Genomic DNA, 15047 nt, shown 5'->3' on the forward strand with positions numbered 1-15047 from the left:
TTGGCAGAGCTCTTAAATTGCTTTTAAAAATTAAATACCGTAGATCTGTAAAATTGTGATCAAAATCAAAAGCAACCAGCTGATTGTGAGGCTTTATCCACACAGGAACCCTGGTGGTATCGTCCTTGCCCAGCTGCACTGACTCGCATCTCTCATCATGCAGCAGCTCTGGATGCGAGAGCCACAGATATCCACCATCCACCACCCCATGCCCTCAGGTACGATAAAAGTATGATCACTTCTGACATCAGACAATATGAGTGCAAACTTGAAGACCAAATGCGACCATTTTATCATGACAGAGGAGATGTAAAATATCATATTCAATTCACTTTCACAGAACACAAGTAGCTTTTAAACCTTTATTTCAATGATGCCTTTGTGCACACTGACTTCCAAAGATATTCAACAGTTACAGTTGGATGATAATATACAGATCAGTGGTTCCTGAGACAGATGGACATACATCAGATGATGTTTTTTCCATTTTAAGACTGGAAAAAAAAATGTACTCAAAATGTTTATTTAGAAATCCTTGAGTGTGAGCCCTCATTTGTGTTCTGGAGTATGTCATTTTGGAGCTCAAAATATTTTAGTAACCCTGTGCTACAGTGCAAGGAATGAAGAAATGTGATTATAATCTAGTCAGACATCGCCACCTGCTGTTGAATGTGTGTCCACCACAAGCCAGTGAGCTTTTTATCCCCTTTAAAATATTAAATGGCAAATAACTTTAAATGTTCTGCATTAATAGATTCAGGAAGGGGAAAATCTTTCAACAATCTCTTAACTCTATGTATTCAAAACAGCACATCACTATTTCATAAGGGCCAGGTTCCATGGCATTGGTCTAAGCGATTGTCCATGACCCCAACACCAATTTGTCAGTAAGGACCCCACTGAGAACTGAAGACTTCAAATAATGTATGTCAGCATCCCTTGTGCACATAGGCACCTCCAGCATGGCAAGGATGTGGTGGTCAGACCCATGATATGGGCTGTGGAGCCACAGTAGAACTACAGATAAATACTGCACTAGGTATTTCTGCTTATGCTCTGTAAAGTCACGTATACTATCTGAAACCGCTTATCCTGAGCAGGATCGCAGCGAACCGGAGCCTAACCTGGCAACACAAGGCATGAGGCTGGAAGGGGAGGGGACACACCCAAGAGGGGACTCCAATCTATCGCAAGGCACCCCAAGCAGGACTTGAACCCCAGACCCATCAGAAAGTAGGCACAGGCCAAACCACTGTGCCCCTTCCAAGTCACATGTATTTTTAAAAAAAAAGGCAAGCTCACGCATGTTGTTCCTTCTGCAGTAACAACAAACTAACTTAAATCAACACAAACGAGCTAGAACTATTACAGTTATTACCCTTTGGTTCTGTGTTACCCGAAAAGTGGCGCACTCTGACACATTCACATACAGAAACTGACTTTAGCCATTTCTAAGATCACCTTCTTGGCAAACCCTTTATCAGGTCATTGGAAAGTATGTTGTATTTGTAGTATTGGCACATTTCTTGAATGGAAATTAGAAACGCTGATTATGCAATGAGGTTAGTCATTTTACATAAAAACTTTAATCTTCAGTTTTTAATTCAAAGGCAAATGGCAGATAACTTTCAGTTAACCTCTTCATTTCAAATAGGGACTGGCACCCCATCCTGGATGTGTCCCTTCCCCTTTCGGTCTTATGCTGCCAGGTAAGGCTCCGACTCACTGCTCGGGATGAGTGGTTGCTGACAATGGATGGATTTCAAACAGGCCTTCAGCTTTGTCTTCCATTACAGAAAAGTCACAACACTCCATCATAGTAAATGATTCGTAGCTATCTTTAAAACATGATGAGAAGTTACAACCAAGAAAAGATGTTCAAAAAAATGCATCATTAAAATATTCTACATGAACTGCATGGCAAGGTTTGTCACATCCTTGATCCCTTTCCACTCAAGTTACATGGGTGGTTTCAGCTGCCCACACAGTGTACTGCATACATTGTCATGTTTTACACAAGCACCTTTTGAAATACGGGTGGCTGCCCATCTGGGTGGGACATTTATAAGTTACCATAGTAGCGGTCTCGGTTTTGGAAATCCCTGGAGGCGAACTTAACATCGTTCTTGCTGTGTGGGATTCGGCCGAAGGGCGCAAGGTCATTGAAGCAGCTGTCAAACACTTCATCCACCACCTTCTTAGCCTCCTCTGGAGTCACTTTGCGGACGGCCAAGACGGAACGCAGGGCACGGTCCCGCACACACTCCTGACAAAGCGTTACAGAGAGATGGCCGTTACGTCTAAAGCATGAAGCGAACAGGACAATGTGCAACTTTGAAAACATATATACACTACGTTTGGCAGGACTGTCCCACATGTAAAACACTTTTACATATTCTGCATAATTTCACTGAAGATAAAAATAAGACTTTGAGCTAAATACTTGCTACTAAACTCACTTAACAGCTTCAAAAAATGCTGGTTATTGAAAGCATTCTTGTATCAATACAAATATTTAAAACAATATTTCTTACTCCCGTTACCAATTAAGACTTAGCAAACTGAGGAGAGTTGACAAAGAAAAATAAATGGAATGCCAATGAAAGGTTTAAACCCTTAAAATGGTATCATTCAGAAATGTTTGAAAAGTCCTGTCACGTGACATTATTAGCTCCACATTACTTGATGATGCCGTTTGAAGCCAAAGTTGAATCTGGAGAGTTCGTTGCCAAAGGAGCAGTCTCCACTGAGGTTGGCAGCTCGAATCTGAAATGTACGATGTATACAAAATCATCACAGACTGTCAAAGACATTAAGCTCTAATTTTCAAAAACTGTGAAGGTGAAACATTATGCTACATACTTGATATTTTCATGCAGAAGTAAAGTGCCAAAACAAACAGTGAAATCAGAACTGTATAATTAGTATCAATCTTCCTTATACAACAATATAGCACTAAGGTTATATATAATTCTTGGTTTGAGACTTTGCTTTTGAGTCAATAACTAAAGACACAGTCAGCAAGAAGACATACAGTGGTACACTTCTCACCTCGGAGCACGCCAAATGCTTGAGATTGTTGAACCAATCAACGTGTGCTCTGCAGTGGTCAAAGGCATGAATAAGTTCATGCGTGACCACTCTGTTCATGTGAGACTGTCGATGAACATTATTCTGGCACAAGACAATCTGTTGGAAGAAGAAGGGAAGAGGGGGGGAAAAAAAAAAAAAAAAACCCCACTTTGTTGAATGTCTACTTTCAAGTTCCATCAAATACATCTGTTTCAGTTGGTACATGTTTCAACAGTCATTCAAATGAAACACATGAAAAATTAAAATTACTGGAAATAAAACAGTTCAAATACTGCACTTAAGGGTGTAATCTGGATTATAGCATTTATTAGACAACTGTCTGATGTCATTACAACAGATGACTGTAGTTCAACATGTGAAACCAAGGAGGCGAGTAGAAAGGTGGCCGTTTTTACCTGAGATGTGGCTGCGTCAAAGCCGCCGCTGACAGTGCCGTCGCAGTCCTCACAAGAAAAGTGGCGATCTTGGTATGCGGTGCTGAGGGGAGGCATACAAACAGCGCACTGCCAGTGAGTCACACACCGGGCAGGGCACACCCCTTAAAACCAGTATTACCAACCCACAAAAACACATTTAAATTGATAGTGGGAATAAGTAGTCCCGTTTTAAACATATACCTCAACAGAGAAATGGAGGGAAGGGGTTTAAAAATTTGTTTCTAAGGCAATGCTGCCAATTTCAGAAACAACCTAGAAAGGTGATTTTTTTTTTTCCTTTTTTAAGGCAAAGGTAAGACATGACCTTGAACAGCAGTAACATACCATCCAGACTGCTTCATGACCCCAAGCAGGAATTTTGCATAAGGACCTAAGGAAAGCAGAGATTATATACACACGTTAATTTCAGATATAGAAGCACTACTGCCACCAGCTGGAGTGGAGAATATTTTGCAAGGTGAACTCCCACTAGCTGACTAGCTGCTTCCACAAAGACCCCGTTTTAATGTTTATCCCACATCAAGGATAAGCAGGGAAGTGAGCGCAGGCCTTTACTGAACCGTACTCGTCTCTAGGGCGAAGTGCAGCATGAGCTGACACTTGTTGTGGAAGGTGAAGAGGCTCTCCCCAACTGAGCCCTTCTTGTACTTCGCCTCCTTCCGCTTGGGAAACAGCCCGTAGCCGTAGTCCTCGTCGCTCCGCTGCTGTTCCCCACTCTGCTCCATCTCCACCGCGAGGTTAAAGCATAAACCCGTGCATATTGAAGAGCATACCGGCCGATGGCTCACTGTGTCCTCTTTAACGCCTGTCCGACTACTTCCTGTTCCGCTTCAGCACCATGGGATGACGAAGAGGTCAAAGGTGACTTCCGTTAACCCTTAAAAATCCAACACTTACGCAACTGAAACCATCTTAAAAATATTTAGAAAAACTTCTCTTTGTAGATTATTTTTTTCTTAGTTCTTTAACTGCTTGATTGTTATAACCTAGAGAGCACATGAGTACTATGATTTATCTTGTGCTACCTGGAAAATTTCATACCCGCGTAGGCCCCGGTGTAAGTTTTGGTCAAAACTTTTTGCATTCCATGATGCCGGCTGTAATACTTGCTCTTAATTGCTTCAGGAAAGTTACCCAGTTTTATAAAAGGTTAAATAACTGTAACTTAACATTAGTCGCTTATGAGAAAAGCGTCAGCTAAATCAGAATCAGCTTTATTTACCAAAGTGTGCTGACGCACACAGGAATTTACTTTGGCGCTTGGTACTTTCAGTATTACTGACAACAGACAAGACACAGCACAGCTGACACAGAATATAAATAAATAGCATATTTACAGAGTAAATAGAATAACTACAAAAAAAAACAAGTAAACAAAAGTGATGGGATACGGTAGGAGACGTATAGTGTAGCTGTTCATCAGGGTGATGGCCCGAGGGAAAAAAAAGAGTGAGTAAATGTAAATAGGAGCAATTTATGAGACCCATTTTCACTGCACAACCCTAGTTTCTAATTAATTCAACTCTGTGTTATCTCACAACAAGCGCTATGCCTTTAAGAAGACTGCGCGTGCCAAGCGTGGCGCTAAAACTTACTACGTGTGCAAGGAGCGAATGAAATGGCCCAATGGGGTGATAATGCCGTGCACTGCGTATTTGACGTATTTTGCAAGCGACGTCGGGCGTCCGCAACGACCACTGGTCGTTAAAAACGAGTGCTGTGCGCTGGAAAGAGAGTTGTACTGTTACAGCAGTTTTAAACGTAATTCATAGATTTTTTTTTTGTACCAGTTTTGTATTTGTTCATTACGTTTTAGCCAGTTGGTAAAACAGCCCGGCGTTGAGTAGCGTGGTGAAGCTTGTTCTCTCAGTGACAGTCGGTCGAGTGACGCCGATGTCTGTCAGTAAAGCCGCCGAGCTGCAGCTGCAGATGCGCCAGAACGCGGAGGAGTTGCACGACTTCATGCGGGAGCTGGAGAGCTGGGAGGACGACATGCGGAGGAGGGACGAGCAACTGCGGGCGGCGGGCGATGGACAGAATCTGTCGGTAGGTCCATCTTCTTCCACATTCTGGATAGTTACGAGCCACGTGGTGTTAGTTATTATTACGCGCCGGCGTGGTTGTGCGTCGTTCGTTCCCCACCGAGAGGTAGGCTCACTCTCTTTTTAAATCCTTTCCCCTCCTTCAGTCATAATTTTTAAAACGTGAGGATGTTTAAAATATATTCACACCGCGCTGGCAGTAAAATGGAAGGTTATTTTTAACAGTGGAAAAAAATAATCCCTGAGTGAGTGACGTATATATTTCAGGAGCTCAAAAATGTTGGGAGATAACTAAATAATAGTTTAGTTTATAATAGAACGGTTTACCTGAATTGAATTGGCCAAACATATCATATGTGTACACTTATTTACAAGAATTTTTGTACTTTTGGTTATAAATTTCCCTAGAATTAAGTTTTTTCATTCATTAATTTTTAATTAGTTACTAAAAGGTCACATGTCACTGCTTTAAAACCTCTACTCCTCTCTCTCTCTCTCTCTCTCTCTCTCTCTCTCTCTCACACACATGATGCTACCACTTTGCCCCTTTTCCTTCTTGGCAGGTGGTGTACAATCCTGCTCTCTAGGTGGGCAGGTCTTCTGCTTTATTTTTCTTTATGTAAACTGTAATGGAAGTTTCTGTCCCCTCTGTTTAACCAGCATGTTTCTCTCTTGTTTTTGTTTAGCAAAATTTGCCACCGGTTAGAAACAAGGAGTACAGAAAAAAGAAGGTGAAAAGCAACGTTACCACTGCTGCAAAGAGCAAACCGAAGAAAGAGTCACGAATAAAATCGTATGATTACCAGTCATGGGAAAAATTTGATGTGGTATGGTTTGCCTACATCACTGTGTTACAGCTGTTCTATAAAACAGTGTTTGGATACAGTAGCAAGAGGTGTACTGGTTCGGGCTGTAGCCTGGCAGGCAGAAGGTTCTCAATTGAATCCCAGTCTTGCTGTAGTACCTTTAATCAAGGTACTCATCTTGAATTTGTGCAGTAAAAATGACCCTGTTGTATAACTGAGTATATGATTCTAAAATGTGTGCTTTTCACCATGGGCAAAGGTATATGCTGAAAATATGAATAAAAATGTAGCATGAATGCAAATGCCAACAGTGTAGATTGAATAAAATTCTGTGTGTTGTATTGAACACTCATTATTCCAGTATAATGACAGACATATAATGTAAATATCTAATGGAAAGTTAAAGTTCTATACTGAAAGGGACAACAGCAGATGGTGGGATTTGAGCCTTCAACCTTTGAGTCCAATGCAACGACCCCAACCACTATGCCACCTGTTACCTGTACAATGCGAAGATGTATGTGTTAGTTTTAAAAATAAGTGGCTGTGTTTACTATTAAGACTTGTTAATTTAATCTTTTGTATCTTTAGTATTTGTTATTAATCTTATTTTTTAATATATCTTGAAGTTTCAGATTATTCTTTAGGGTTTCCCTGTGCATTGATGAGGTCAAGCAGAGCTCTGAGGTTACAACTGAACCTCATTCAGGAAGGGTCTCAAAACCCATCTCTTTTGGATTCACTTCTGCCCAAATGACCTACATGCTTGAGAGATGTGTGCTTATGTTATCTGTATTAAAATCTATATGCAGTTGCTCATATTCATACTGTTTTATTTGGTGGTGTGTCACAAACTGACTGTACACAAGACACATCATGTCTGCATCTAGATCTCTGCTTGTTTTGCAGTAATACACTGTTGTTTTCTGAGGTGTATTTTGCTTTGGAGAAAAGCATCTGCTAAGTGAATAAATGTAAACCGTATGATGTTACAAACTAAGTCAGCAATTTTCCCACTGCAGGATAAGGCTTTAGAAATGATGGACAAAGAGTGTAGCCCACCAGATTCCAATGACTCAGACTCTGAAGACTCTGGCATCCCTGTTGACAGAGACCGAGCCCTAGCTGAAAAGGAGAAAGTGCGTTTTGAATTCCGAATTTTTTTGTTTCAACAGTTATGTGTATTGTTAAGTTATTACTTGTATTACTACTTGCTTTTGGCATTTTTGGTTGCTTTCCTAAGCTTTCTGTTGAGTGGAGAATTGTGTAAAAATGAACTTAACTGAAAATATTTGTTATATGTATATGTAATGGTGTTTGTTGGAGGTCAGTAATATATACAGATGTCTGTTAATTTATTTTTAGGGCAACCATCTGTTCAAAGAGGGAAAATACGATGATGCCATTGAATGTTACACAACAGGAATGAACGCTGACCCTTACAATCCAGTTCTGCCAACAAACCGAGCCACGTGTTTCTTCAAACTCAAAAAGTCAGTGCAGCTTTAACAGTGAGAGAACCTACTTTTCATTACATTTGACTATAATTCAGAATTCTAAGATCCTTCACTAATATTTTTACATTGACAAGGTGAACATGTTCGTACATTGCCTGACAACTACTGTTTGTGTTTTACCTCAAACAACCCTTTCTGTTCCTGTAGGTATGCCGTAGCGGAATCTGATTGTAATCTGGCTATCGCTTTGGACAGAAATTACACCAAAGCTTACGCCAGAAGAGGAGCAGCCCGTTTTGCCCTTAAAAAGTTTGAGAGTGCTCTTGAAGGTGAGTGGCTACATACATTTTTAAACATGTATCATCTAAGAACAATATTATTTTCTGACTACCACCCCAGATTACAGAGAGACAATGTCTAGGGATTTACATTTTTACTTAAATTCATGTACATTTAATTTTTGAAACTTATGTCAAATGCATTTCTGAAATAGGACTTTTCCCTCTGTTGCAATAAACATTTCTATTTTAATATCGATGTTTATCACCAGAAAACCATAGGTTCTGTTATTGTATGCATTTATTGTTCATGTGAAATTATAAAACCAGGTTAATTTGTTTGTTTTCTTATTGATCAGATTATGAAATGGTTCTTAAATTGGATCCTGACAACTGTGAAGCACAAAATGAAGTGAAGAACATAAACATGGTATGGCTTCATTCCCATGTATTTGCAGTGCTTCTCTTTTTAATCCTACATTTATGTGTTCACATAATGCTGTTTAATACATCTCCTGATAGGCCATGCCTGCACAGACACTGAACACAAACACAGAAGACGTGGCTAAAAAAGAGCCACGGCTTTTGAACGATCATGAGCAGCAACAGCTAGAAGAACAGCAGAGAAGGCAACAGGCTGCTGTGCAGAAAGATCTGGTGTGTGTCATTCACAAGTTTTATATAAAGATTTTTTTTTTTTTTAGGTGCTTAACTTGAAATCAGACATAAAATGCCAAAGTAAATGTTTAAATAAAGCTTGGCTGTCAGCAATTACGGTACACTTCTGCATTTTTGATACGGTGGTAGCTGGATGCGTTAGTCGTAACATTCTGGATATTCAGAGCTAAAGAGTCTGTACTTTCTCCAGACAGCCTAGCGGTGACACTGTGCTGATGATAATTTGCATGTCAGGGTGCAAGCTTATTGTTTGCATTACTGGTTGCCTGTCACTGTATTTCAGGGAAATGCTTACTTCAAGGAGGGAAAGTACGAGGCTGCAATAGAGTGCTACACTAAGGGGATGGAGGCGGACCGAAGCAATGTGCTATTACCTGCTAACAGGGCCATGGCCTACTTAAAGCTAGAGAGGTTAGCATTTTGTTTCACTGACCAGTGGAAACCCGTAGTCAGAACTTGGTAGTTGGTTTACTCTCAGTGGTCTGATGAGCAGGTACAAGGAGGCAGAGGAGGACTGCAGCAAGGCCATAGCTCTTGACAGCAGCTACTCCAAGGCCTTTGCCAGAAGAGGGACAGCCAGAATATCGCTGGGAAAACTCAGGGAAGCGAAAGAAGGTGAGCAATCAGAATTTGAATGTATTGGAAATATACTTGAACTCTTAGAATTTGGTGCATTGAGTATAAAAAGTAGGGTACAGAATTCAATGCAGTTTTTTTGGGGGGGGGCCATAAATTTTATAAGTGTTCCTCCATATTTATTGCTTACCAACACTTAACTCTGCTCATTGCCAGTGTGGAAATACTGTGTTTAATTCATCCCACACTCTTATCCAGTTTGGGTGTCTTCTACACCTATTGGCGGAATATGTAAAAACAGGTTGCATCTACTCTGTTGCTAACTGAAATTCTAGAAAATATTACAAAAATACAATTGAAAATAAGACGGAATGTGTTTAAAATTTAAATGCAGTATGTTTGCGTGTAGATTTTGAACTAGATAATTTATAAGATAAGGAGTCAGTGAATATATTTTTTTCTGTTTGTTGCAGATTTTGAGCAGGTTTTGAAGCTAGATCTGGGGAACAAGCAGGCGATGAATGAGCTGAAGAAAATCACATCTTCAGGCAGCATGGTGATTACCAGTGAACTAAGTTGACTGAGCAGCAGCTCTGTACTATTTTGCAAACAAATGCCTTGAATGCCATATCTCTGAAATACTTTTGATCTCACTTCCAAGGGCTTGGTTGATAGTGGGGTGACATTAAAGGTGGATTCTCAGAGCCAAAGAAGAACAGTGCAGCCGATTGATAAGCCTCTACACTTGAGATCCACTGTAAGTGAACTAATATTTTTTGGAGATTATATACATAACAAATTAATAAGAAGTGGTATTTCCAATGTAATATTTTAATAAATTTAAAAACTTTCTGATTACAAAGGCAATTGGACAAGACTACAACAGTAAACATTAAATAAAGTTGTGAAAGAGGGTATTTAAATGAATGGAAAGAAACACTGACAGCACGACTGGTTTAGGCTACTAGTGAAAAAATTTTTCTGAGACCAGAATGAGTGTCACTGTGGTACCTTGTCTGAAGTCCTACATCTGCACTGTGGGTAACGTGACATGCTTATTCCGTGCTAGCATGAAAACCCATGTGGCAATGCACTGTAATCAGCTCAGTGTCTGGGCTTCTGATGTGCTCCGTAACCGTGCAATGCCCAGTGGTACACGACCCACTATGTGCAAGCATGGCAAGCCTTTCCACCTCACTTCCTACTGCTCTGCTGGTGGCCTCCATCTGCTCACACAGTCCAAAGCCTGTTCATTTATGTCTGTGCAGCCCTAGCATGTTGCTGTAGCCCATCCACAAAGCCAAACTTCCACCAGGCAAGCACTAGCAGCCTCTTCAGGATCAGCAGCTGGTCCACTGTACATATAAAAACCGTACTGCTGTCACATTCTTGGCAGGATCGAGCATCCAGTGAAACAACAACAGAACCAATTGCTCAAACCACACCACATTCACTGTGAACAGAACAACAGAAGTCCACTGATGGTATGTCCAGTGGTCTAGATGTAGTACAAACACAAAAAAATAAATGTGTATATACACAGAGCAAACTAGTGTGGCAGCCATCTTGCAGTTGATAAAATACATTTACATTTATTCGTTTAGCAGACACTTTTCTCCAAAGCGACGTACATCTCAGAAAATTTGTGCATTACCTTAGGAGAAAGAGACATAGCTGCAGATGTGATTCTTAAGTGCAGTTAGTTTCCTTCACCATATGCACCAATGTTCATCACACAAGTAGCTGCATAAAACTTATTGTCAATTCCTAATCACCTTCCTAGTATTTTTTTGAGATACAAATTATAATAACACATTTTACTTTATTTTATTTAACTTTTTTCTTTCTCCGTTGGTCTTCAGAGGCCAATGAGGAGAATGGACATTGAGGAAGTTGGAGGCCAGCTTTGTACCTCAGAAAAGTCAGAAATGGTGAAGTCTTCTACATTCAGTGGAGTAGATTCTTCCACTGTGGACATGGGAGGCACCAAGAACTGGATCCCATCTTCAGCATGTTCTCCTTCTGCTAAGATTCCAAAAATAGAGGAGATCGCTGACAATCCCGCACAGGTTTCAGAAGAGTAAGGAATGTTTCAGCTGTTGTATCTTGACATGACTCTACTTTCATTGATTGAAAATTTGTATTAGTCTGTATCATTCCCCTGTTTATGTATAGTCTTGTACTTAGTTGCATGAAAATGTGGTGTATTCTTATAGTACACTTACTTTGCAGTAGAAAGCATTTTTTTACAAATTTTTTCATTTTTGAAAATTATAGTGTACAACATGTTAAAGCCACCATCCCTAAACTAAGACCAAACACTGTGTTGGTATATTGAGTAAAACCTTTTCATTGCAGAGGCCATGAAGGGGACCATGTGAAAATGGAACTGTTGAGGCAGAAGGAGAACACTGGTGATGATCAGAAAGCATCCTCATTACTACAAATGGTGTCTGTTCCTCCTCTTCCATCAAACAGCTTTCAGCTTGAAGCAGATTTAAGGAAACTAAAGAACCACCCAGATACTATGTACAAGTACCTAAAGGTAAACCACACTGGTTCTTAAGAATGCTGACGCTGAAGAGCACAACAATGATAACTTTTTGAGTGAGCAATTCTTGTTGAGGCTGGTCTGACACATGTTTATTCCACCAGCAAATGGAACCAAACTTGTACCTAAAGATTTTCCAGAATTCACTGGAACCTGAGATTCTCAACCAACTTCTAAGAATATTTCAGAGTTTCTACATCAAGTAAGAACAGTTGTTAATCACATAATCACATTTTGAGAACTCGCTGTTGTAAGTGCATGCAATTTCTACCGTAAAATTTCCAACACAGTAACACATTGAGCACATTACAAAGCGAGTGTGTTGTTATGGCTTCTTCCAGACCTCACTTGTTTTGCAGCAATGTTTGCACTTTATAGCCATGTGTGCATCCCTCAAATCCAACCAACATCTGTCATAGTAATGCACTCTAAAGCAAAGTTTTAAAGAACATGATAAAATATTTTGAAAAGAGAGAGTCTTACCCATCACTTTAAAACCTTGAAGTGATTAAAATAGAATTCTTTGAAAAGGTAATAAAAATTATTGTGGTTTGATAGAACATATATTTATGCAGTCATGCGCCCCTTAACGACATTTCGGGCAATGACTGACTGCATATACGACAGTGGTCCCATAAGAATTATTCAGCTCCATTAAAATCTTATCGACTAGTGACATCATAGCCGTCGTAGTGCAACGTGTTACTCACATGTTCGTGGTGGTACTGCTGTAAACAAACCAACTGCGCTACTAGTGGTATAAAAGTATAGTACATTCATATGTACAGTACATACTTGATAATGATAAAAAGCTGCTACTGGTTTATGTATTTACTATACTGTACCTTTTATTGTTATTTTAGTGTACTCTTTCTGCTTATAAAATTCACTGTAAAACAGTATGCTGTGTTATGCCGGCAGCAGCATCATAAATCTCGTGTTTACCACATCTCTTGACTGCATCTAGATTTGTATAAGTACACTCTATGATGTTTGCACAACGGCGAAATTGTCTAACGACACATTTCGCAGAACGTATCCCCGACGTTAAGTGACACGTCTTTATAATTAATAATACAAATAGTTCAACAGCAAGGCGCTATAGGTGAACATATTTGTAAGAATTGCCTTTTTACATAATGTACCAGTAATCATTTGTGCAGTGCCTTGAGAAACAGCTTGTAACTTATGTATATTTCCTTTATGTAAGGTCTGACAACTCAAAAGAAAATTTCCAGTATCACAATTGTATTTAAAAAAAATTGCAGCAAACATATTTAAGTGACTTTGCTCAAGTGGGTCTTAAGCCTGGATTTAAAGGTGTCCAGAGTAGTTTAAAAGATAAGACAGGAAATTGTGCTCAAAAAGTGAGTGAAACTCTTCTAGTTCAAAAACATTTTAAATTTAAATTAATGAAGTGCTTTATAAAAATAAATTCAGCTGAATCTTCACAAATTAATTATGCTCATTATGTGAGGGAAGCCTGTAATTCATCTGTTTGTTAAACAGAATGGACTCTTAAAACATTATAGTAAAGTTGGATAATTTTTCTGCAAATTCTTAAACATTTTTACCCTTCCTTCCCCTAGGTATGAGGATCCATCTGTCTTATTGGACATACTGAAGAACCTTTCACATGTAAGGCGGTTTGACATGGCCATCATGTTCATGTCTGAGGCTGAGAAGAAAGGTATAGCTAGCTGGTTTTATTTCTAGCTTTCATGGCTGAACGTTTAATTCATGGGCTAGCCTTAGTAACTCTTTTTATTTTTTCTTTAGTTGTACAGGAAATATTTGAATATCTTCATCAAGCTGGTTTCCAAGATGCTGCTTTGGAGAAAACATATGGAATCTGATCTGTTTCCTGACCATTGAAGATGGTGGCATTCACTGAATAAGCCTTCCAGTCAAGAGCAAACCTTTTGAAGTTAAATACTGCATGCTGCTGGAGATATATTGTCATACTCCAATTTTTATAACAGAATGAGGCATTTAGTTTTAAAGCCAAAAACTGACAAACTACACAAAACCATCTTTTTAATTCCCCCAGGAGCATGTTTTCACTGACATTAGTACATATCTGAGATTCTATTGTCTCCTCCCTGTGTATTGTACAGACCCAGAGTTGATATTACATTAAAATGAGTTAGGTAATTGGAACACAGAAATGTGTGACCCTGTTTGACCCAAGAGATTGAACGATGGCTGTGCTCCAGCCTGCAATAGAGAATGTCACTATCTACCCTGCAGAACTTGCTTCACCTTTGTTTCTCAGGCTTGTTTGCATTCACAAAATTGCTTTCTTATTTACCAGATCAGTTCATCTTGGACTGTTATAACAAAACTAATTTCAGCTATGCCTTATAAAGTCTCCCTCTTTTTATAAACAAATTTCTTTTACTGCTCATGCTCATATGTTATTAGAATGTACCCACAAGCTAATTATTAGTTTACTGTTGTACCAGGCCTGTAATGTCTCTTGTTAACATCAAACTATTTCATTCTCTGTCTATTTGGGCACATTTTCAATGGCACTTTTAAAGTAGTGTCACAAGATTAGGTTTAAGGTTAGGATTAGATTTGGTTCAAATCATGCAGGAACATTTAATTTCAAGCCTCTTTAAAGTCACTTTTTCTTTGTAAAGATGGATCCTCATACTAATTTTACACCTTTACGATGGAAAGTCAGTGTAATACAGTGTTTGCCTCTATTTAGCTCCAAATATTTACGTCTTTCCTTATGGCTTCCCCTAGTCCCACCTGTTGAAAATGACCCTATGGTGATATTTTTCTCATTGGTTTGTGGAGCTGCTCAACTGTTTTTGACACATACGCTGTTAGAGATACTGATGAAGAGCAGTAACTCAGCAGGATTAATTTGATTATTAGATGAATGCTCAGCATTGCTTTTGCAGATGTTTCACCACCAGTTGCGGTGGTATCATTTGCAGAATGGCAAAAATGGGTGTGGTAGTGTCAACATTATGTTTAACACTAGCAGGTGACTCCAATGCCAACACATTGCAGACTGAACTCTTGCAAACCACCAGAGAACTTGAGGAATGTCCTCTACAAAAGACTGGGAGCTGGGAATATAACTACATGGGATGGGTTGGCAGGAACTCAACA

General features: G+C 39.4%; 2 protein-coding genes across 3 annotated transcripts; one reads left to right on the forward strand and one right to left on the reverse strand.

Annotated features, from left to right (window-relative positions):
- Nucleotides 1-1277: 1277 nt before the first annotated feature.
- On the reverse strand, nucleotides 1278-4359 carry LOC114910591 (mitochondrial inner membrane protease ATP23 homolog). 2 transcript variants are annotated; one of them, XM_029252366.1, is made up of 6 exons: nucleotides 4304-4359; nucleotides 3855-3900; nucleotides 3489-3570; nucleotides 3052-3189; nucleotides 2683-2766; nucleotides 1278-2266 (listed from the first exon to the last, which is right to left on the reverse strand). In XM_029252366.1, exons 2-6 carry the CDS (start codon nucleotides 3869-3871, stop codon nucleotides 2063-2065), a joined length of 525 nt encoding a protein of 174 aa, XP_029108199.1. In that variant the 5' UTR covers nucleotides 3872-3900; nucleotides 4304-4359; the 3' UTR covers nucleotides 1278-2062. The 2 variants fall into 2 exon arrangements, with proteins under 2 accessions (XP_029108199.1, XP_029108197.1); XM_029252364.1 differs by lacking the exon at nucleotides 4304-4359 and adding an exon at nucleotides 4096-4255.
- Nucleotides 4360-5401: 1042 nt separating this feature from the next.
- On the forward strand, nucleotides 5402-13855 carry LOC114910560 (RNA polymerase II-associated protein 3-like). The gene is made up of 16 exons (XM_029252201.1): nucleotides 5402-5576; nucleotides 6259-6399; nucleotides 7401-7517; nucleotides 7744-7871; nucleotides 8043-8164; nucleotides 8473-8543; nucleotides 8636-8770; nucleotides 9075-9202; nucleotides 9285-9406; nucleotides 9841-9923; nucleotides 10029-10124; nucleotides 11230-11447; nucleotides 11726-11912; nucleotides 12023-12120; nucleotides 13508-13608; nucleotides 13698-13855. The coding sequence occupies exons 1-16, from the start codon at nucleotides 5424-5426 to the stop codon at nucleotides 13772-13774; spliced, it is 1977 nt and encodes a 658-aa protein (XP_029108034.1). The 5' UTR covers nucleotides 5402-5423; the 3' UTR covers nucleotides 13775-13855.
- Nucleotides 13856-15047: the final 1192 nt, after the last annotated feature.

This window comes from Scleropages formosus, chromosome 5 (genome assembly GCF_900964775.1).
Source record: "Scleropages formosus chromosome 5, fSclFor1.1, whole genome shotgun sequence".
Lineage (NCBI taxonomy): Eukaryota > Metazoa > Chordata > Actinopteri > Osteoglossiformes > Osteoglossidae > Scleropages > Scleropages formosus.